This window comes from Sapajus apella, unplaced genomic scaffold, assembly GCF_009761245.1.
Source record: "Sapajus apella isolate SASKATOON/1434 unplaced genomic scaffold, GSC_monkey_1.0 scaffold65, whole genome shotgun sequence".
In the NCBI taxonomy this organism is placed as follows: domain Eukaryota; kingdom Metazoa; phylum Chordata; class Mammalia; order Primates; family Cebidae; genus Sapajus; species Sapajus apella.
In genome coordinates, this window is record NW_022437005.1 from 6,596,947 (window position 1) to 6,620,340 (window position 23,394).

Here is a 23,394-nt window from a genome sequence, read left to right on the forward strand (position 1 = left end):
ACCGGTGTTTGCCATCTAGGACAGGCAGGTGGCTGTAATAACAGTACCATCAGTTCAATGATGAGAAGGGCTTGCTCAGCTGTCAAGTGAGTTAGAGCAAGCAAATTAGTTATCAGAGTTACTACTGTCTTCAGCCACTCACCTGATGCTTGTTTTTTGTTGACTGTTTTATTTTTTCAGTCACATTGCAAGCCTTTTTTGGGACAGGAATAATATCTCATGCTTCTTTTTGTGTCTAGTTAGGCCATTATCCTAAAGGTAGCAGGTCCTCAATACATGTGAGTTGACAATGACTCACATACCAAATGCTCCCGTCTGCTCACGCTGTGCATTGCCCTGTGGTACCACTTTTCCAGTATGTACTTTCCCACCGTCAGAAGGACTTTGCATCAAACAATTTGCATTAAACAGTTGCTGCTCTCTTGTTTGCAACTGGCCAGCTGAATTAAATTAGTGAATTGAAGTATTAATCAGACAATTGCAAGAGCCAGATTTAACAAATATGTACTCAGCACCCACTATATAGCCAGTCGGACAAGATACTGGGAAAGAGCTAGTCTTGTGGTTGGGTCTGCCAGTCAGCCATGGGGTTTGCTCAAATGCAGACTCGCAGGCCCTATGGCATGTCTCTCAGTCAGAACCCGCATCTTCACCAGGTCCCCCGGTAATGCTTGTGCACATTCCAGCTCGAGAAACACCAGTCTTTTGAATATTATCCTGTTAGATGTATCCTAAATGATAACAAAGGGTGTTTTGTGTGTGTCAGGGAGAGATGAGACTAAGGTGGCACTGGGAAACTGTGCTCAGTTCTGGTCACCACAACCTGAATGAGAGCAGAATTGTTAGAACAGCACAAGGGGCCCATCTATGGCCATTCCCTAAGACCCTTGGGATGAGAGCAGCGCAACTGGAAGAAAAGGCCCTACAGGCGGGGAACGGATCTGACTGCCTAAGACGGAGAGAATCCCAGCAGGGGTTTCCTACTCTGAATTTCTAGTAAAACGAAAACCTTTGGATAGGCTCCTCCAGTAGCTCCAGTATTCCAGAGACAGACTACAAATGCAAATACTCTATTTTGTGATAAGTGATCACAGGAAGCTCAGGCGGGAGAGTAAGGGAGTGAGACAGGAAGAGGAGGCAGCCAATACATGGTGCAGTCCCACTGGGGACCTCTGAGAGACTGGGGGAGTGTCCAAGTTGTTCCACCTAAGGGGGAGGCTGCTGGGGTGTTTGTGCACCCACTCCCGTCTCTCCTTGGCTGGGGGCTGCTCTAGGGTATTAATTCCCCAGCACTGTGGTCTGCTCTGCTCTGCGCTCACTCCCAGCCGCAGAGCATCCTCATGGGCAGAGACTTCCAGGTGCCTGCAGTAGAGCCATCACAGCAGAAGAAAACGGTGATTTCCAAAGATCGTGGGCAGGGCACTCCGCAGTCTCTGCTACATGTATCCTATCTGGAATAAGAAGTCAAGGGTCTCTCAGCGGATATCTGCATCAGAGCGCAGGTTCCAAATGAGGAACAAACCTTTGAATTTCAGTAAATTTCAAATCTTAGTGACTCATCCCCTCAGAGTAACTAATCATCTTCACAAGACCAAAAATGACTGAGCTTTACATTTGCTTATAATCCAAATTCCCTTTTCACACCCCCTCTGCTTTCTTCCTTCCCTAAACCAACTGTGTGTGCTCAGAGGACACTGACATGCTTAATTTACAGAAAAATTTTTGTCATGTTCTATTTCAAAATTTCCCTTCTGATATTGCGTGATGCAGATTCATCTCCCCTATCCGATTCCTTTCTCTTTGAACCTTTACTCCATTCTTTTCTGTTCTGTTTTTTAATTAAAACTGAAATACCAAATACAGCGGCTACCGTCCCCAGGAACATCACTTTAAGTTTGCCTTTCTTTAAGAGTTTTTGGGCCAGGTGTGGCGGCTCACACCCATAATCCTAGCACTTCGGGAGACTGAGGTAGGAGGATTGCTTGAGGCCAGGAGTTTGAGATGATCCTGGGCAACATAATGAGACTCCATCTGTACAAGAAATAAAAATATTAGCTGGTGTAGTGGCGCACACCTGTGGTCCCAGCTACTCAGGAGGCTGAGTTGAGAGGATCACTTTAGCCTGGGAGCGCAAGGCTGCACTCCAGCCTGGGTGACAGAGTGAGATCCTATACAAAAAATTAAAAAATAAAAAGAATTTTGCAGACCACTGCTCCCCAGAAATGATCATCAGCAGAAAATCCTGAAGCCAGTAGGTCTGGGGAACCGCGCACACTTCTTTCACGCCCTGGAGACCCACCCTGGACATCAGCATCTGAAAAGTTCTGAGGAGTCCTCAGTGACCTCATTTTGTCGAATGTTTAAGGCACTTTCACTGAATATTTCCAATGTTGTTAGAGCAGTAGCCTTTTTATTGAAATCGCGCCTGTTCACGTCCTACGCTGCTTGTGGTGAGTGGAAAGACTTGGGGTGATGCTGCTTAATACACAGATCCCAGCTCTCTGTGTGCATTTGAAATTCACAGGCATTTGGAGACAGGGGCGTAGAACCAGTGGGCACGAGAAAAGTACAACCCAGAGTTTACAACAAGAAAAGTGAAAACCACTTGACACATAATGTTTTGAAATGAAAAGCGACTTCCATTCCATATTGAAGTCAGCCCCTGCGGTGTAACTGAGCAGATATATTTAAAAAAAAAAAAAAAAAAAAAAAGGGCAGACGGAGTAGGTAAGTTACAACTCCAAATGGCAAAGCCATGGCTTTAGGAAGGGAGGGGGCCCAGGAGTGGGGAACATAATTCAATAGCTGGGCCATGGTCATCCACAGAATGCCTTATTTCCTTTGTTTTACCAAGAACTCTACCAACCAAGTGACCTGTTGCCAGCACGTCCACATGGCAAATGTAAGCACCTGTCCAGAGTACTGAAGTGCGGAGCCCAGGAGCTCCAGAGGAGACTTGTCTGATTGCTGTACCGCCAACTCCAGGCTCTCGGTTAATTCCATTCATCAAATTACTCTTTTTCTTCTATTTTACTATGAAATACAAAAAGTATCAAGAAGAAAGAGACCTATATTGTACCGCCTCTAACCGCTCTACTCAGAAATGAAGCCAGCGAGCATCTTCATGCTGATGCATTCAGATTTTTGTCCTGCCTGTGATTGGAGCGTATTATGTAAATGTAGACATAAATACAGCCACAGCTATTACTTAAGTGAGCTCAGAGAACATGAATACAATTTCACAACTTGTTTTCTTCCACTCAATAACATATCACTATATCGATACAGTGACATACAATATATTGATGTATATTGTACATCTCAAGAAATATGTATCAGAATCGTCATTTTAAAGGCCGAAGAACATTCCATTATATTGAGGTACCACCTTATTAACCCAGTCCGTGGCTGTTCGACATCTAGCCCTTCTTTCCATTGTTCACTATTATAAATGCTACTGCCCAAAGCATTCATTTACATGTATCTGATTATTTCTTTGGGTAAATTCCCAGAAGTAGAAATGCTGGTTCCAATAGTTTTCATGCTTAAATGTTGACATACACATTTAGATTGTCTCCCAGAAAGAGTAAGTCATTCTTCTTTCTCTAGTGCCTGTGGAAAGCCCGGTGAAGATGATTGGTAAGAAGCTGGAAATGGTAAAAGGGAAGTGAATGTGACTGGAACACCCCACCACTGCATTCCGGAAAGGCGAAGCAGGACAGCTGGGGGACACCAAGTTAGAGCCAGAAGAGGCGTTGGAAACCTGTTGGTCTATTTTAAGCTTAAGGAAACTGAAAGCCAAAAAGGTTAAGCAACCTCCCACCCAAGGCTAAGGTCCCATAGCTTGCATGGGTATCTGTAAACTTCAGGGATAATTTTCAAAAAATGGAAAAATGAACGCCAGGCGAGGTGGTTCATGCCTGTAATCCCAGCACTTTGGGAGGCTGAGGCAGGTGGATCAGGAGGTCAGGAGATCAAGACAATACTGACTAACATGGTGAAACCCTGTCTCTACTAAAAAATACAACAATTAGCTGGGCGTGGTGGTGTGCACCGGTAGTCCCAGCTACTCAGGACGCTGAGGCAGGAGAATTGCTTGAACCTGGGAGGCAGAAGTTGCAATGAGCCAAGATTGTACCACTGCACTCCAGCCTAGGCAACAGAGCCAGACTCCGCCTCAAAACAAAACATAACAAAACAGAAAACAGCAAAAAATGAAAAAATGTGACTTTCATGCAAATATGTAGTGTGTGTGTGTGTGTGTGCGTGTGTGCGAAAGATTGATTTAATTCACTAATGAGATCAACAGGACATTAAAGCTGTCTCTGAATGGGGCAAAGATTGGGAAAGAGTCATTGGGCAAAAGAATAACACCTTAAACCAACTTTGTCCACTAACTTAGTCACTAACATTCAGCCTATACAACTGCAGGCCGCTTCACCTTGAGCTCCAAGAAGACATAGGTCAGCACATTTCAGTTATAAGATTTTCAAACTTTTTGTCTCCGAAATCATTTGTATCCTATGGTCGATGGTGTATAAAAGTGGCAGGGCTTTTTTTCTTGATGGTGTATAAAATAAGAGTGTGTGTTATAATTGACAGTATAGTAGATTTGTGACCAGGTGCGGTGGCTCGTACCACAATCCCAGTACTTTGGGAAGTCAAGGCAGGTAGATTACTTGAGCTGAGGAGTTCGAGACCAGCCTGGCCAACATGGTGAAATCCCATCTCTACTAAAAATATCAAAATTAATCAGATGTGGTGGCACATACTTGTAATCTCAGCTAGTTGGGAGGTTGAGGCAGGAGGATTGCTTGAAACCAGCAGGTGGAGGCTGCGGTGAGCCGAGATCACGCCACTGCACTCCAGCCTGGGCAACACAGCGAGGGTCCATCTCAATAAATCAATAAATAAAAGGTGCACATTGTGTATTTTTCTTCCCTGTTGTAGACTCAAAGCCTGATGCTTAATAAGTACTCTGTAAACACTTCTTAAAAATGTGAAGCAAAAGATGCAAGATCTAACTGAAAACACCAATGCTGAAACTGAGGCTGCAGAAGGCCTTGGTGACGACTCTTAGAAAGAACTTCGCCCCTCGTGGTGCTTCAGTCATTTCACTCATTACTGAACCCAAAAATGCAAAGCCACAGGCAGGAGTATGGTGCCTGTGACTTCCAAGGTCATTGAATAATCTAAAGGTCATGGAGTAATCTAAGACAACACTGGCCTCAGACAACCGATGCGGTAGATCAAGGCCTCAGCAGGAGGACTGTTTCACGATGAAGCCACAGAAGCTGCTTTTGTATTTCAGACATTGAACGACAGATACTACATGAGCATGGACCAAATTGAAGGCTGTATCAGAGTGTTTGCTCTGCAGTGTGATTTCAAACACAGTTGTTTTTGTTTTCTTTGAGGTGGAGTCTCACTGTGTTGCCCAGCCTGGAGCACTATGGCATGATCTCAGCTCACTGGCAACCTCTGCCTCCCAAGTTCAACCAGTTCTCCTGCCTCAGCCCCTGAGTAGCTGGGACTACAGGTGTGCAGCATACCCAGCTAATTTTTGTATTTTTAGTAGAGACAGCGTTTCACTATGTTGGCCAGGCTGGTCTCAAACTCTTGACTTCAAGTGATCCACCTGCTCTATCTTCCAAACTGCTGGGATTACAGGTGTGAGCCCAGCCCAAACATAGTTTTTCTTTTCTTTCAAAAAAAAAAAAAAAAACCGCTCGGCTAAGCCTCGGAGGGTGCCACTGATCAGAGTGCCCCTAAACAGGGCTGTCCTCTTGGCCCTTCACAGCCAATTCCACATGTGGTAAGGAGCTCCTGGCAAAGTGGAGCTCACTCATCTCTTTTGTATGTCAAGAAGAGCAGTTTACAGTTTAGTTATTCATTGTTTGAAAGCAAACATTTTACACTCAGTGAGAACTTCCTCGGGGATCAGAAGAGAACCACTGCCTCCTGGATGTGCAAACTCATTGGTGTTTTCTGGTGGTGGATTATTGAAAATTGGAGCAGTCTCATATTTGTGGATGCCACATGTCAGCGACTTCCCCATCAGTCCAGCTGAGGTTATAATGGACTGGATCCAAGCTCCACCTCCTCCCTGTCCTGATTTACCCCCTGCCTAGAAGGAAAATGAACAGAGAAGTCACCAAGAAAAAGGCAGAGAGGGAAGAGCACTTGATTCACTCAACAGCTCATGCATGCCAGGGACTGTTCTGAGCAGAGGAGACTGCAGTGAACCGAAGGGCAGCATTCCTGCTCCGTAGAGTTTGCATCCAGGTGAGGGCGTTTGGGAGTACCTCTGGCTCCAGGAAGAACCTACAGACAGGCTCATCAGCTTCCAATGGTGAAAGCGAGGTCAAGCAGGAAGGTTGGGGGGGTGTCCTAAGTCAGGTTCCCCAGAAACAGGCCCAGAGCTGAAGAACAGTGTGAAAGTGGCTATCAGGAAGTGCTCCCAGCCAGGCGCGGTGGCTCAGGCCTGTAATCCTAGCACTTTGGGAGGCCGAGGTGGGTGGATCACCTGAGGTCAGGAGTTCAAGACCAGCCTGGCCATCATGGTGAAACCCCATCTTTAACAAAAAAAAAAATAAGGAAGTGCTCCCAAGAGAAACGCACAGTGGAGTGGGGGTTGGAGCCCGAGGGAAAGAGATCAGAGGTCCAATATCAGGTGAAGTCCCCTAAAGGTAAATTTGGGTCCTTCTTTTTCTTTTTTTTGGTTTTTGTTTTTGTTTTTTGAGACAGAGTGTCTCTCTGTCGCCAGGCTGTAGTGCAGTGGCGTCATCTCAGCTCACCTGCCTCCTGGGTTCAAGTAATTCTCCTGCCTCAGCCTCCAGAGTAGCTGGGAATACAGGCGTTCGCCACCACGCCCAGCTAATTTTTGTAGGCTAGTCTTGACCTCAAGTGATCTAACCGCCTCAGCCTCCCAAAGTGCTAGGATTACAGGTGGGAGCCACCGCTTGTGGCCTGGCTCAGTCTTTTGTGTGTGTGTGTGTGTGTGTGTGTATGTGTGTGTGTGTGTGTATGTGTGTGTGTGTGCATGCGTGTGTGTGATTTTGTATTTTTAGTACAGATGGGGTTTCACTATGTTGGCCAAGCTGGTCTCGAACTCCTGACCTCATGATCCGCCCACCTCGGTCTCCCAAAGTGCAGGGATTACAGGCATGAGCCACTGCACCCAGCCCCCTGGGTTTGTCTTAAAGGGAGCTTGAGGACAGTGTAGGTCTCGCCTCAATTATCCCCATCAGGAGTGGGGAGCTAGGATATTTACACCCCAACACCCAGCATTCACTGGTCCAGGACTGACCCTGGGGGCCCTTCTTGGTCTCTGTACCGAACAAAGCCAGCTGTGACAGCCTGAACCACCAGCTTTGTGGGATGTGGTTCTCTCGTCCTGACCACTCTCTCTCGGGAGGTGCAAGAGCCCCCTTCTGATGGAAGTGCCGGTCTCAATTGAGTCGACTGTGCAGCCTGATGTTTCCAGGGGTTTTCAGATCTGAAAAAGGTCCAAGAGCTTCAAAGCTATGGAAACCTTGTCATCAATGCCTTGAGGTCCCGCGAGGAGGTAGCACCAATCACTAGAGACACCAGGTACTTAATTTTCTGGGGCTCTGCTAGTTTCAAATATTATGTTCAAATATTATGTCCACTGTAAGTCCATCCATGCTTCTCAGACCCCATGTCTCTGTGGAACTGAAGCACCCATGGGTACCATAAGATGGGGAGTCTCCCTCTTGCTCCCAGGAAGTGCCCCAAGCTCGGTGTCCCCAGCAGATACAATTAGCCAATGCATTCTGCCACCTGGACCCCGCCCCACATTCCAGCACTCATTTACGCCATCCTGCTCACGCTTCTGTCTTCGGAAGAAGGTATAAGTCGCTCACCCCTCTCTCCACCAGCACACTAAAGATGCTGGCTTGCTGGGGGTTCCGCCAGTATGACTTTGGTGAACTCTCAGCAATGCAGGACACAGCCTTCATTCTGTCCTCCTTTAAAGCATGAGGAAATTTAAGCGGTCAGATTATTTATTCAAGGCCACACTGCTCAGAGCAGCAGAGATGATAACATTCCAAGTAGGCATTTGAGTCAAATTCTGCTTTTAAATATTAAACTGGCCAAGAGGTGTGGTTCACACCTGTCACCTCAGCACTTCGGGAGGCCAAGGCGGGAGGATTACTTGAACCAGGAATTTGAGATCAGCTTGGGCAACACAGCAATACTCCATCTCTATTTTTAAAAATAGATAAATATTAAATCATTGTTTATTTCGTTTAGATACTGCCATTTACCAATTTGAACTAAAATCATGAAGTTATTCACAACAAAATACTCGTTTCACTTAACTCAGAGGATGGGGATTATTACCTTTTTTTCTATATAACTGGTATTTGAGATATAAGGAGAAAATGGAATTAAAAGATAGTGAATGTTGCTTTTTGGTAAATAGAATATCCTGATCTTGAGTAAGGTGGTACCTTCAACCAATAGGGTTAGGATGGACCTTGAATAAATGCTGTTGAGCTCATTTGCTGTCCATTTGCAATGAAAAATGAAGGGCAGAGTTCTATTTCATACCTCCATCTCTTCATACCTCCATCTTCATATCCGCATCTTCATACCCCACCTTCATACCCCACCTGCATACCCCACCTGCATACCCCCACCTTCATACCCCACCTTCCATAACCTCACTTTCATAACCTCACCTCTTTGTGCCCCTCCTCTCACCATTCCCCAGCCTTCAGGTTAGTTTGGAGAAAAAAAAAAAAAAAAAAAAAAAAGGTGCCCTCTGGGCACATCGCTTAGCCTGCAGAAGGTGCCTCAGGCAGACACAGCCAACCCAGGGTGTAGTGCTTGAGAGGCGGGGGCAACCCCCTCTGGCCATCTTATAGTTGTTCCTTGCTGTCTAGTCCAGACTTACACCATGCAAAAAACTGAATTCCAGATGAATGAAAAGGCTACAAGTAAATAAATACATCATATATAAACAGACAAAGTTGTATATACGTGTAAGTCTTAGCAGAAAATAAAGGAGACTTTATTACTTCAAGGCAAGGAACTTCTTCCTAGGCAAGGGTCAATAAGCAGCAGCCATAATGAAAACTTTCATAAATTTGATTCTATCATCATTAAAATTTAAAAGGCAGGAAAACAGTAAAAGATAACATATGTGAAATATATCAGACAGTGGATTCATATACACAACCAACGTATGCAACGTAATAAAAAAAAATCAAGAAGCTCCAAAATAGGCAACAGATGAATGAAAAGGCAATTCTTTGCAAGAGGAAGTAGAAATAAACAATACAAATATAATCAGATGAGAGCAAATGAAAACAAAATTATTTCTGCTCATCAGATTGGTCTGTTTAAAAGTTTGATAATATCAATCATTAACAAGTAGTGTGGACACTTTCACAGATGGCAGGGGCAGTGGAGAAGGACACAACCACCCGGAAGCGATGTGGCACCAGCTCAGAAGCTGCTACATCCATAGGCCCCGGCATTTTCTCTGAGGTTTCACACAGTGCACAAGGGAACACACACACAGGTAACCATCACAGCCCTGCCTGTGAGAGCAAAACGCTGGAAACCACTAAGCGTCTATCAAAATACAATGGATATGTGGATTGTGGTATATCCCTATGGTGGAAAACCATTCCCACTTACCACAAATGAACCAGGGCATCATGTATCAATGTGGATAAACCTCATTACAGTTTGTGAAATTAGTAAGCCAGTATGATTCCATTGGGTGGAGAAACCACAGATGATACCATTCAAAGACGATACACAGCCGGGCACGGTGGCTCACGCCTGTAATCCAAGCACTTTGGAGGCCAAGGTGGGCGGATCACCTGAGGTCGGGAGTTCAAGACCAGACTGACCAATATGGTGAAACCCCGTCTTAAAAAAAAAAAAAAACAAAGACGATACACGCAAAACTGATAACAGCGATTACATCTAAGTAGGTGAAGGAGATTATGGGTGATGGTCAAGGGAGATTGCTTTTAACTACAATCATTTATGTTCTTTAATTAAAATATATTTATTTGTGATGTTTGTAATTACAATTAAATTTCAAAGATATAAATGGAGACACCCTTGGGAGGTGTAATACACAAAGTTAAAGTAAAAGAAGCAATGTTCTCCCAAGACGCGCCTGCATCATTCCCCAGGTGTCCCTCTGCAAGTGAAGGGAAAAGCCCTCTGTTACCTTTTTGTGTTCCAGGTGACAGGCCCTGGGGGCAAAGATCATTTGGAAGTTTGGAGGAAGCCCATTGTTTTCCAGACTAGTTTAGCAAAACCCCAACATGAGGGATACCCACCACACCAGAAGGCTCCTTTGCCAAGCAGAAGCAGATGGTAGAGGGAACTTTTGGGTAATGTGTTTTTTTAGGATCTTGAGGTAGGTCTGATACTGCAGAGCTGATTCTGGGATTATAAATGGCTTACCACACCTCAAGGCCAAGTTGATGCACTTGGGGACTGGAAATTCCATAGCTGGGCGCCAAGGACTTGACTTTTCCCACACCCTAGGTTTTAAGTCTTCAGCATACCAGCAACACATCCCTTTTCAAACCACTGATAACATTCCTGAGTGAGACTTGGAATTTGAAGAGCGCTGTATCAGGACTTGTGCTGTAAGCACTTGTTTGATTTTTACTTGACCTTCAAGAAAATTTTTTTTCCTTTTATCTAACCCTAAAAGAAAGAAAACAAGACTTGGGGTCCCTTCCTTTTACCTCCTCCCTGCAGCCTCCTATGCATGCAAAGAAGCATACAACAGCTTTTCTCTCTATTAGGGGAAATTTGATGCCTAGTGGGAATATCTCGAGATCAGAGGCTTCTGAGCAGACAGGCAGAGGGAGACTGCACATACCTCCGCAGACACTGTTACTTTGTAGTCCCAGGTCTCTGCTGCTGGTGATTAAATGGTCTCTTTCCTGGCTGGGAAGTATATGAATTCATTTTAAATGTCTTTTAGTATCCGTTCTCTGCTTAATAACAATTGAAATTCATATAAAGAGATTATTTATTTATGTATTTATTTATTTTAAGAGATGGGGTCTCACTCTGTCACCCATGCTGGAGTGCAGTGGCAGCATCATGGCTCACTGCAGCCTTGAACTCCTGGGCTCTAGTGAGCCACCTACCTCAGCCTCCTTTTTTTTTTTTTTTTGAGATGCAGTCTCTCGCTCTGTTGCCCAGGCTGGAGTACAGTGGCATGATCTCAGCTCACTGCAACCTCCGCCTCCCAGGTTCAAGCAATTCTCCTGCCTCAGCCTCCCAAGTAGCTGGGACTGTAGGTGTGCCCACCAAGCCCGGTTAATTTTTTGTATTTTAGTAGAAACGGGGTTTCACCATGTTGCCCAGGCTGGTCTCGAACTCCTGAGCTCAGGCAATCTGCCTGCCTCGGCCTCACAAAGTGCTGGCACTACAGGCGTGAGCCACTGAGCCCGGCCAATTTTTTAATTTTTTGTAGAGCTAAGTTCTCTCTGTGTTGCTTAGGCTGGTCTCGAACTCCTGGGCTCAAATGATCCTCCTGCCTCAGACTCCCACAGCACTGGGATTATGGGCGTGGGCCACTGCACCCGGTCAAAAGATGTTTAAATAGGAAGAGGATTCGAGAGTATTTAGGTACCTATTGAAGTGTGTTTTGTTTTGTTTTTGAGACGGAGTCTGTCACCCAGAATGGAGTGCAGTGGTGTGATCTTGACTGACTGCAACCTCCACCTTCCGAGTTCAAGCGATTCTTCTCCCTCAGCCTCCTGAATAGCTGGGACTACAGTCACATACCACCACACCTGACTTATTTTTGTATTTTTAGTAGAGACAGTTTTACCATGTTGGCTAGGCTGGTTTCAAACTCCTGACTTCAGGTGATCCACCCACCTTGGCCCCCCAAAGTGTTGGGATTACAGGTGTGAGCCACCTCAGCCGGCCTGTTGCAGTGTTTTAATCTCATCGTCCTTTTTATTCCTCCAGTGACCTTCCCTTGATATCATCAGCCTTAGCTTTCGGGGTTTAAGGATGAGGGCACCCAAATGAGTCAGCCACTCACCCAAGGTGACAGAGCCAACAGGGGACCAAGACAGGATTTGAAGCCAGGTCTTTCTGAGCCAAAAGCTGCTATGCTTACCCCTGCTCCCAGCTGCCGGATCACCAGTCACAGCTGCAAGCCAGGCTGCCTCGATATTACACAAGGTTGCTGCTTGAAGAATGGCCTTCTGGATAAGTTCCCGCCTACTGAGAAATTACGCAGAATGATTACAGTTATAGTATAAATTACTATAGACTCCCGCACTAGACTGGAACTCGGCCCTGGGTGTGACCTCAAAGGGCTGGGAAGGAACTTGGGCTTTTCTAGTTATTTCTCACCCTCGGCCAGGATGCCAGCTCATATGCAGAAGCACCCAGGTGAACATCTCCGGCTTCTCAAGGTGTGTTATGCACGAATGCAGGATAAGGGAGTGGACCCAACCCCTGGCCTGCCTTCCTCTCCCTCTTGTGGTCACCAGCACCCCCTCTTCTTCCCCAGAAGTCCCCAGCCAGGCCAGCAGCCCACTGTCTCCCAGCTTCTAAAGGCAGCACATCACTCTTCTGTCCTGCTGTACATGCCTGCAGGGAAAAACAAACACAGGAAATGCACCGGCTGTATCAGTTGAGGTCTGCTGTGCTCTATAAGGATAGGTAACTGTCCCTTGGGTTGGGGTCTTTGTCGCTGCTTGTGGGATTTTCTGGGACCGATGCAGCTGTGCTGGGTGTTTGATGTAAGAACCATTGTCTCACCTACTTTGTGCCTTGGCAACCTGGTGTCCTGTCTGAACCACTGGTCACACGGAATCACAGCCATGTGGCTCTCCCACCACCTTCCCAGGTGTCCACACACTTCCTGGGCAGCCGAGCCGGGCTGTAGTGAGCAGCACTCACTCGCCAGCTTTGCAGGTGTTCAGGCACCCCCTCCCCGTGCGTGCAGGAATTCTGCACAGGTACAAGGATGTGTTGGAGGCTGGGGTTGTGTAAGTGGATCTGGAGAAACTTCATTTAGTAGCACCAGTTTTTTGTGTTTTTATTGGTTGTTGTTTTGTGTTTTTGTGGGTTGGTTTTTTTTTTTTTTTTTTTTTGAGAAAGAGTCTCACTCTGTCACCCAGGCTGGAGTGCAGTGGCGCAACCTCAGGTCACTGCAACCTCTGCCTCCCAGGTTCAAGTGATTCTCCTGCCTCAGCCTCCCAAGTAACTGGTATTATAGATGCATGCCACCACGCCCAGCTCATTTTTGTATTTTTAGTAGTGATGCGGTTTTATCATGTTGGCCAGGCTGGTCTCGAACTCCTGACCTCAAGTGAACAGCCCGGCTTCAGCCTCCCGAAGTGCTGGGATTACAGGTATGAGCCACTGCACTTGGCCTGTAGCACCATCTGCTATTGGCTTTGACATGGGAAAGCTGACATTAAAACTGGCCTCCTTTTTGGTTAACAAGTTATCTCTGCCCTCGAAGAAGGAAATTTTGAAGAACCAAGTATAAAGGGTAAAATCAAAAGTCCGTAAGAATTAGAAACAAACAAATATATCAACACAAAGTTGTCCAAAACCAATTTCAAACAACACCCAAATCCCATCCGTGGGACACAATCCAATCCTCAGAGAGGAGGGAGTGTTTTGTGATGCTAAGGGCTGCCGGAGAAGGGCCCAGTGTATGTAGAGACATGATTCTGAGAGGCAGGACTGGCCCTGAAACACTAAACTCTGGTCCATTTGTGAGATTAAACTCCTCTGTGCTGTGGGACGGGTGAGTCAGAACTGAATGGAAGGGGCGGGAAAAGCTGACAGGGGGTGGGGTGGGGAAATGGGGGACTGGAAAAAGTCCCCACATCCAGCAGAGAAGGGTCCACAGCAATCCAGCCAAGTGCCACCTCTGTGCTTGTCCACACTCGTGCCTTGGGATCACAGCACCTTCCTCTGCACTAGAGATAGGTGGTGTGGCGTGACTGGTGACTTGGCACGCGAGTGCTGCTGAGTGACAGCCACAGAGCTTAGCTTCTTGTGTTTGGGCAGATGTAGAGAAGGAAGCGAGGAGGCTTGGAGGTCTGGAGATGCAGCCAACAGCAGCAGCAAGAGCAGTAGTACCCAGATGAAAACAGCCTGGCTGAAGGGAATCAACTGGTGCCCATTCCAATGGGAATCAAGGCCATTTGCGGTTGTTAATGTTCGAATCAATATGGTGGTTGTGAAGGTGACCCAAGTGTGGAGAGGGAGATGTGCCCAGTGACGGGGCTTCCTGCCGGGGTGGGAAAAAATCCTCTCTTTGAGGTTGCCAGAGGCTGTGGCTGGCCCTCCCTCACAGGGCCACTGCTTCTGGGGGGTGTGCGGCTCTCCTGTCTGGGGCCACAGCCATGGTCCAGAATGAGACAGGGCCTAGTCACAGGCTGGTGGGGCTTCAGCAGAGATGCCCAAACTCCCCTGAACCCCTTCTTTGTTTCCACCTTTTCAGTCCCTTCACTTTCTCCATTTTCAAACCCACCACCCTTTCTTTTTCTTGTTTTCTTAAAATTTTGATTACAAAGTACTTTAAGCCTTCAGAAAATCACACAAGATACTAAAATACCCATCACTCAGCACTGTCTCATTTTAAGAGATAAAATCTTGCCAGGCACAGTGGCATCTGCCTAAAGTCCCAGAGCTTTGGGAGACCAAGGTGGGAGGATTGCTTGAGGTCAGAAGTTCAAGACCAGCCTGCTCAACATAGTGAGAAACCGCCTCTACAAAATAAATACATAAATAAAATCTCACGTGTGGCTGAGCCCCTTGACCTGTGAACACTTTCGTCCATTTCTCCTGCCTAGAGTTGTAACAACTACCCTGGGTTAGGATTATAACCCCTTAATAGCCTTTGTTTCTGTGTGTGTGTCCATAAACATATAGCACAGTTTTGCATGCTTTTAAAGTTTTAATAATATAACATGTAACAGTATTTTATTAAAATTTTTTTTTTTGGATAGAGACAGGATCTCACTGTGCTGTCCTGGCTGTCCAGGCCCCTGGTCTCAAGCAATTCTGCCACCTTGGCCTCCCAAAATGCTGGGATTACAGGCATGAGCTACCCAACCTGGCCTAATAATATATTTTTAGACCTAACATAGACAAAATAGTATCCTTTCAGCACGTTATCAATATAAATATCATTGAGATACATTTTTATTTGTTAATTTGTTGCCATAGTTGTACATATTCTGAGGTGTACAGAATATTTTGATATATGTATGCAATATGTAATGATCAAATCAGGGTAACTGGGATATCCATTTATGTATCTTTTTCTTTGTGTTGGGAAGATTTGCGTGTAGCATTTTATACCCCAACTAATTTATCCATTCTCCGGTTAATGGACACTTACATGCTCTCATGAATAATGGTGCAACAAATATTCTTGCAAAAGCACTTTCGTGCCCACGTGCAAGTTTAGTCTCTAGAGTACACATACAGGTTTGTGTATCTTTAACCCTGCAGGACGTTGCCAAATTGCTTTCCAAAGTGGCTCTGGGGAATATTCCTCCAGCAGTGTAAGAGGTACCATGGTTTGAATGTCCCCTCTGAAACTCAGGTTGAAATTTAACTGCCATTGTAATGGTATTAAAAGGTGAGACCTTTAAGAGATTATTAAGCCATGAGGGCTCTGCCCTCACAAATGAATTAATGCCATTATCTTGGTAATGGGTTAGTTTTCGAGGGCATGGTTTCCTGACAAAAGGAATGAGCGTGGCTGATTTCCTCTCCCTGTCTCTGCTCACTTCTGCCTTCCACCATGGGATGACCCTTACCAGATGCTAGAGTCATGTTCTTGGACTTCCCAGCTTCCAGAACCATGAGCCAAATAAAATTCTGTCCTTAATAAATTACCCCAGGCCGGGCGCGGTGGCTCAAGCCTGTAATCCCAGCACTTTGGGAGGCCGAGGCGGGTGGATCACGAGGTCAAGAGATCGAGACCATCCTGATCAACATGGTAAAACCCCGTCTCTACTAAAAAAAAATACAAAAAATGAGCTGGGCATGGTGGTGCGTGCCTGTAATCCCAGCTACTTAGGAGGCTGAGGCAGGAGAATTGCCTGAACCCAGGAGGCGGAGGTTGCAGTGAGCCGAGATCGCGCCATTGCACTCCAGCCTGGGTAACATGAGTGAAACTCCGTCTCAAAAAATAAATAAATAAAAATAAAAAATAAAAAAATAAATTACCCAGTCTGTAGTATTCTGTTATAGCAACATAAAACAGAGTAATACAAGGGGGATCCCGTTTTCCCACATCCTAGAATATTTGGCATTGTCAGATTTTTTTAAAAACTTTGCCTCAGAGATGTGTATAAAACAGGATCTCCTAATCATTTTCTCTCTCAAGGCCCCAGTGCTTCTGGAAGCTCCCCCTGCCGTCCTTACTGCAGTCACAGGTACTGATCAAGCATAAAGAGCTTGGCTGTCTTCCGTTCTTCTGGCCTCTAAGTCATGGGAGTGTCCAGAGCTATCTGCTGGGCCTCATTCTCCATTGACCTCTCTCTTTAGGTAATCTCTCCCTGCCACCATGCTGTAGAATGCCAACCACACGTGCCAGTGACTTCCAGATGTAGAAAAATCTCCATCCAGAATGTCAGAAGCTACTTCACAGATTTATTTGATGGCTGATAAGCAACTGAAATATCATTTAATCTGCCCAAAGTTCAACGTGGTTTCCCCCTCAGGTCTAATTCCTCCCATCTCAGTCAGGGGCAATGCCATTTATTAATTGCTCAAACCAAACACTTGGGAGCCATCCCTGATTATTCTCTTTCCACCGCCCCCATATTCAATCCATCAAGTGATATCAATTTCTATGTCAAATTGTACCGAAATTCCCTCGCTTCTTTCTATTTCCACCCTTACCACCTTGGTCCTGGCTACATCATCTCTTGCCTAGACCACTGTAGTTGCTCCTAACTGGTCTTCCTGTTTCTCATCTTGCCCTTTCCAACCACCTCAGTGACAAAGGGATCTGTTTAGACCATAAAACAGAAGTAAAATGCCATTCCCCTACGTAAGGCCTTCCAAAGGCTCTCATCACAGGACACTCAAGTTGGGGAATACCAACAGCTGCAAAGTTGGCAAGACCTGGTCCCTGCCTGCTTCTCCTTCTGCACACCTTCCTGGCCTTCAGAACTTTCTTTCCATGTGGAGGGCTCTTCCTTTGATCTTTTGATGGCATTCTTGTCATTCAAGGCTCTGTCAGTGACAAAAAGACCTGCGCTGACCCACCCGCCCTGGTCTGTGTGGCCGCTTCGTCGCTCCCGCAGCATTACCTTCATCTGTCTTCATTCCGGAACCGCTCAGTGCTTGATTCTGGGGTCTTTCTGCCCCACCAGAATCTCATCTCCACAAGAACTGAGATCTTCTCAGCCTTACTCCCCATTTGTAGTGCCTGGCACGAAGCGGGAGCCCAAAAAAGTTTGTCAAAATAAAGGGTGAATAGGTGAGGTCACATTTTAGAATAAGCTTTAAGTGCAAATGAAGCTTCCCTCCCAGATTCTGGGTGGGATAAAAGTTACTTAAGATAAGACAATGGCAGGGCACTTTGGAGGCCAAGGCGGGCGGATCACCTGAGGCCAGGAGTTCAAGACCAGCCTGACCAACATGATGAAACCCTGTCTTAAAAAAAAAGATAAGACATTTCTCTTTAGTGAGAACCATGTTTCTCAAACTTCTTAGCCTCAGGATCCCTTGATGCTCTTAAAAATTATTATTATATTTATTTTTTTGAGATGGAGTGTCACTCTGTTTCCCAGGCTGGAGTACAGTGGCGTGGTCTCAGCTCACGGCAACCTCTGCCTCCTGGGCTCAAGTGATTCTCCTGCCTCAGACTCCAGAGTAGCTGGGACTACAAGCGCACACCACCATGCCCAGCTAATTTTTTTGTATTTTGTAGAGATAGGGTTTCGCCATGTTGGCCAGGCTGGTCTCGAACTCATGACCTCAAGTGATCCGCCTGCCTTGGCCTCCCAAAGTGCCACTCTACACTTACAGTGCCTAGTATGCGCCAGAAAGATTCTGTTGAATGAGCAAATAGGAGGGCGCAAGATTTTAGACCGGCCTTAAGGGTCAGATGCAGGTGCATTAGTCAGCAGGGGTAGGGGGGATCTGAGATGGGGCCACCTTTCCCACTAGATGGCTCTGGGGCCCACTTTCCCTCCTGCCCACTCACCCCCAGCCTCACTCAGTCCTTTCTCTTCTCTTTCCCCAACAATCTTCTCTCCACAGCAGTGCAAAAAATAGAACAAAAAATCATTTTGATGTCTTCAGAAATCAATGTGTAAGCTGGTTATGTCTTTTAAATAAGCTCATTTCTGTAACCAAAATAATAATTGTATGAATTTCAATCCTTAAAAGGGGGTTCCCTTAGAGGGTTTCCCTTGCCAAATGAATACTGAGGCCCTGTTTTGTCAAGATGTATTTATTCCCGTCTATATTCATGTTGAGAAACTAACCCGGTATTATATTATATTCCTTTTCACTTTACTGAAACCTAACAAACTGTGTGTCATATTCTTTTCCTTATTACAATACCGAAACCTAAGTTCTTCCCCTTTCTGAAGAGAAGCTACTCCCTCCCCCTTTATTTTTTCCTTTGGCTAGAGGAAATTCACAAAGCCAAGATTTAAAAAAAAAAGAAAAAGAAAAAGATGATCATCTGTGTTCCTATTGAAGAGCCTGAGCTCCCCAGGCGCTGTGGGCATGCCACGCCTCTCCGCTTCCTGACGTCATACTGTTTTTGTCTTTGAATAGCTCATTGACACAATTGCCTCGGAGATCGGAGAACTGAAACAGGAGATGGTGCGGACAGATGTCAGCCTGGAAAATGGCCTGGAACCCGCTGAAACCCACAGGTGACCAGAGACACGGTTAGGTGATGGGTGTGCGAGATGGATCCAGTGAACCCTGGCAGTGCCAAGGGCTGACTTGGAGTCACTCCTCAGAAGTGCAGCAGCTGGGAGTGTGGTGGCAGCTCTAGACGGATCCTCTGTAGGGGGTGGGAGTGGCCTAGGAGCTAGTTGTCGGCTTGTTTATTTTAATGACTTTGAAGGCACTTGAACTTTATACTCTCTCGATTCCTCCTGGCACCAGAACCCGGAAACCTAAAATTGTGCCATATCCACCTACTCCCAATGATGGAAACAGTAACGCAGCGGGATCCAGCGTGTGCAAAGTAGAATTCAGTGTAGCCGTGTGAGTCTCCAGAAGGCTTACAGGGGAGCAGCTAAAGAGGATGGACTCATTTTGCATTCTCAGGTCAGAAAAAACCCCAGCAGTCTCCAAAACCATTAACCTGAAAAGCCGAGCCATGACTGGAAACTGGCTGCAGTTGTGAATTAGAGACGAACGGGAGACGCGTGCTGTGCTGTTGAAGCCGATACCTGTGCCCGTACAGCACGCTGTCCGAATAGGTGGCAAGGGACTGGTCTGTATCTGGAGAAAGGGGGTGCAAAGTTCAGGGGGTCGGGGTGGTGGTGACAAGTTGGAGATGACCTCTTCCAACTTTGATGCTAACAAGATAACAATATAATGGCTACAAAAACACAGACACTTGGTGCCTTGGAGGCCAGATTCATTATCAGCTTCCCCTTTCTCCCAGAAAGTGGGGCTGAGGCTGCCTGGAGCCGTGTGAGGCTGAGATTTATGAAGTGGATTTTGCTTGCAAGTCATGCAGCAGGCAGGCCAGCCAGACGGTTCTGGTTGTCCAGGCAAGTTTCAAACCAGCCCGACTAGTTCCCCGCCATACGCTGAGGGGTGAGAGCACCATCCCAGCGAGGCACTTTGCAGCTGGAAGGTGGTACTTTGACACCCGATGTCTTTCGGGGAACGGCACTCCCGCTAAATCTCTGTGCCTTCCCTTCCCTTTCCTTCTCTACAAAACGATGGAGGTGAACCAGAGGGTCCCCCTGCCCCTGGCAGCGCACCCAGCATTCTATGATTCCTCTTGACTTTCACGTGAAAGTCTTCAATTCGTTATCTTTTTCCCCATAAACTAGACAAATGCACAACAATTTTCAGGTAGTGACTCTCTGCCTCATCTCCAGAGCAGTTTCAAACATCGTGGATCTTTAGCCAGGGGATTTTTCTGTATCCCATGCCTTGTTGAGCTAAAATTTAATTGGGAGTCTAGGTTGATTACAATAGCATAACGTGAGCTTTGGTGGCACTGACTTCTCCCATAGCCAGGGAAGGCAGCTCTGTGAGATCAACCCCAAGCTCTGCAGATGACAGACACCCAGACACAGAGTAGCGGAAACCTCTCCCCTGTGTATAAGCACGGGGGATTTTAGGGGCGTGAGAAGGACTGTCCAAACACGTGAGGGGCCATTGAGACCTTGTTTCCTGACTCCGTGGAGATTAGAGTGAGAGCCGGGAGCTTGCTTAATCTTTAGTACTTCCTTCCATCTTTTCCTTTTTAGATGTAATAATAACTATAAGCAGTTCACATAGCCTTTTTCCCCAGATGAATGTCACTTTGAATGCTATGTTGCGTAATTCATGAATTTATAAATTTGCAGAGGCATTTTACTTGGATTTTTTTTAACAGAAAAGAAAGAGGAAAAAGCAAGGTGAGTTGTCTTTATTTAACAGTATAGGTTGTGTTGATCACAGTCGACCACTGTTCTAAGTCGTTTATAGTGACTAACTTACTGAATCTTCCTAACGCTCCTAAGAAGGAGAGCTTGCTAGAGCCCACATTTGACCGGTGTGGAAACTGTGTGCTGTGGGGAAAAGCTACAGGGTTTTGGGTTCTGGGCTGGAGTCTCTTGCTGATTTTTTACAAGCAGTGATTTTGCTTTTAATTTCTCCATTTTGTTCAATGCAGCTGTCAGGAGGGCCCGTTTGGTTATTTCCAAAATCAAGGAAAAGCATAGCTGTGGCCACAATTCAGCCTGGCACAGAGCAGCAGCCAATGGGCAGAGGAAGGAAGAGGAAAGCAGACAAGTAGGCAGCAGAGTTGCTTTCAGCCAAACCCCTGCAGAGAGAAGTAGCGAGCGCCCCCGGGCCCTTGGCTCTGCACATCTGACAGCTGCAGGAACGCACTGCAGTCAGCTTCCTTTGCAGCTTTGTACACTGTGAGTGTGAGCTGGGATAGGGAGCCACCTACCCCATCGCGGTCGCCACGAAATGGCTATGGTTCCTTAGTTGGCAGAATACCAGACGGAGCACCGAACTAGTCCCCTAGGTTAGAATCACTACGACTCTAGCTGTGTTGGCATTTGGTTGCTCTTTTGTGGTTAATATTGAGCTTACATGGATCTTTAACTTTTTCTTGTGCCATGACTCCTTCTCTGAGTAATATGTTAAATGCATAAAATAAGACATATAGGATGTCATGAGGAAAACAATTATACTGAAATCCAGTGATCAGTGTTTCAGCGTGAGCTTTCAGTGTGAGCTTTCATGGCATAGGTGCTTCGTTTTTACACATGACAGATAAGCGTAAGTGACACGATCTCTGTAACAGCTGTGACATGGTGAAAACCTCTGTTGTTTCTATGGGTGACAGAATCACAGGCCTTGAGGATACTACTGTGGTTTGTTGCCTACAGTCAAAATGGAAGGAAGTTCACTCGGAATGAGGCTAGGGGAAGGAAAATGTCACCGTTTTCAGCCCGGCCGCGAGTACCCACCTCTCAGCCAGTCTCTCGTCAGCGCCGTCTGCATGGTCCAACTGCCCTCCTTTTTGGGACTCTTGCTTGGCTTGGCTTCTGGGAGCCCACATCTCCCTGGGACCCGCTCGGTGGTCCTGCTGTTGCCCTCAGTGCCCTGGTTGGCTCTTCTTTATCTCCCTGAACTCCAGCCCTGGAGAACCCAGAGATCACACTTGGAGCCTCTCCTTTTCTTTTTTGGTTTGTTTGGATTTTGTTCGTTTTGAGACAGTCTCACTCTGTCACCCAGGCTGGAGTCAGTGGCACAATCATGGCTCACTGCAGCTTCGACCTGGGCTCAGCAATTTTCCCGCCTCTGTCTCCCACGTCGGTGGGACCACAGGTGCCTGCCACCACCACAACCAGCTAATTTTTTTTTTGGTAGAGATGGGCGTCTCTCTGTGTTGCCCAGGTGGGTCTCAGACTCCTAGGCTCAAGTGGTCCTCCCACCTCAACCTCCCAAAGTGCTGGGATTACATACAGGTGTGAGCCGCTGCACCGGCCCAGCCCCTCCTTTTCACTCTTCACACCTCTCCTCTTCTCTCTTTCACTAACTTTGTACAAGGTACTTTAAAAAAATCTGTACCTCAGTGTTCTCATCTTTAAAATGGGGATAATAACAGAGCTGCCTCATAGGGTTGTCAGGAAGATTAAATGAGTTAATAGCTGTCAAGGACTCAGCACAGTGCCTGACACATGGTAACAGACACACCATATGTCGTTTTAAAAGGAGGTCTTTGGAGTAATTTCTTAGGTAATCCTACCCAGTCTTGTGGCTCTGATGCCATCTATACATCGGTTATTCACAACTTATAATTCCTTGGCTGATCCTCTCTTTGAGTCCAGAGGTGTGTAACCAACTGCCCACCCAGGCAGGGCTCTGTCCCAGGTGTCCTCCTTCCTGGGTCTTCCCGTCCTAGTCACCATGGCTCCAGCTTCTTGGGCCTTGCAGTCGTGCCTCTATTCCTCTCCTAACGCCCCTACCATCCATCTCCAAATCCAGGCAGCTCTACCTTTTTTTTCCTTTGAGACAGAGTCTTGCTCTGTTGCCCAAAGCTGGAGTGCAGTAGTGACATGACCTCAGCTTCCTGCAACCTCTGCTTCCCCAGTTCAAGCAATTCTTATGCCTCAGCCTCCTGACATAGCTGGGATTACAGGCATGTGCCAAAATTCCTGGCTTTTTGTAATTTTAGTGGAGATGGGGTTTCACCATGTTTGCCAGTCTGGTCTCAAACTCCTGGCCTCAAGTGATCCACCTGTCTCAGCCTCCCAAAGTACTGGGATTCCAGGTGTGAGCCACCGCGCCTGGCCTCTGCCTTTAAATCGATCTAGGATGGGACCACCTCTCACTAGCACCACTGCAGGCCCCTGCCTGGTGCCTCTGCCCCCACTAGCTCCACTCTCTCCAGGCTATTAGCCAAGCAGCACAGTGAACCTTTTCGTTAACCTAAGTCCCAGACATGTTTCCTTTGTTCAAAGCCTTTTGATAATTTTGCATCTAAAACCAAAATTATTATTATTATTATTACTATAGATGAATCTTCCCTCTGTCAGCCAGGCTGGGGTGTAGTGGCGCAATCTCAGCTCACGGCAACCTCCGCCTCCAAGGTTCAAGCAATTCTCCTGCCTCAGACTCCCGGATAGCTGGGATTACAGGCATGCGCCACCACGCCCAGCTAATTTAGTA

At 46.5% G+C, this 23,394-nt stretch overlaps 1 protein-coding gene across 13 annotated transcripts in view; it reads left to right on the top strand.

Annotated features, from left to right (window-relative positions):
* RIN2 (Ras and Rab interactor 2) overlaps positions 1–23,394 on the top strand; it is a 241,351-nt gene that overhangs the window by 152,347 nt on the left and 65,610 nt on the right. For 9 of the 13 annotated variants that reach the window (XM_032248107.1, XM_032248110.1, XM_032248113.1 and 6 more), the window contains one exon: positions 18,808–18,908. The exons of 2 other annotated variants lie outside the window; for them this stretch is intronic. In XM_032248107.1, coding sequence (XP_032103998.1) covers positions 18,808–18,908 — 101 coding nt within the window. Of the gene's footprint in view, positions 1–18,807; positions 18,924–19,146; positions 19,312–23,394 lie in introns of those variants that run through there. 2 more of the 13 variants (XM_032248117.1, XM_032248118.1) reach the window with 2 other exon arrangements.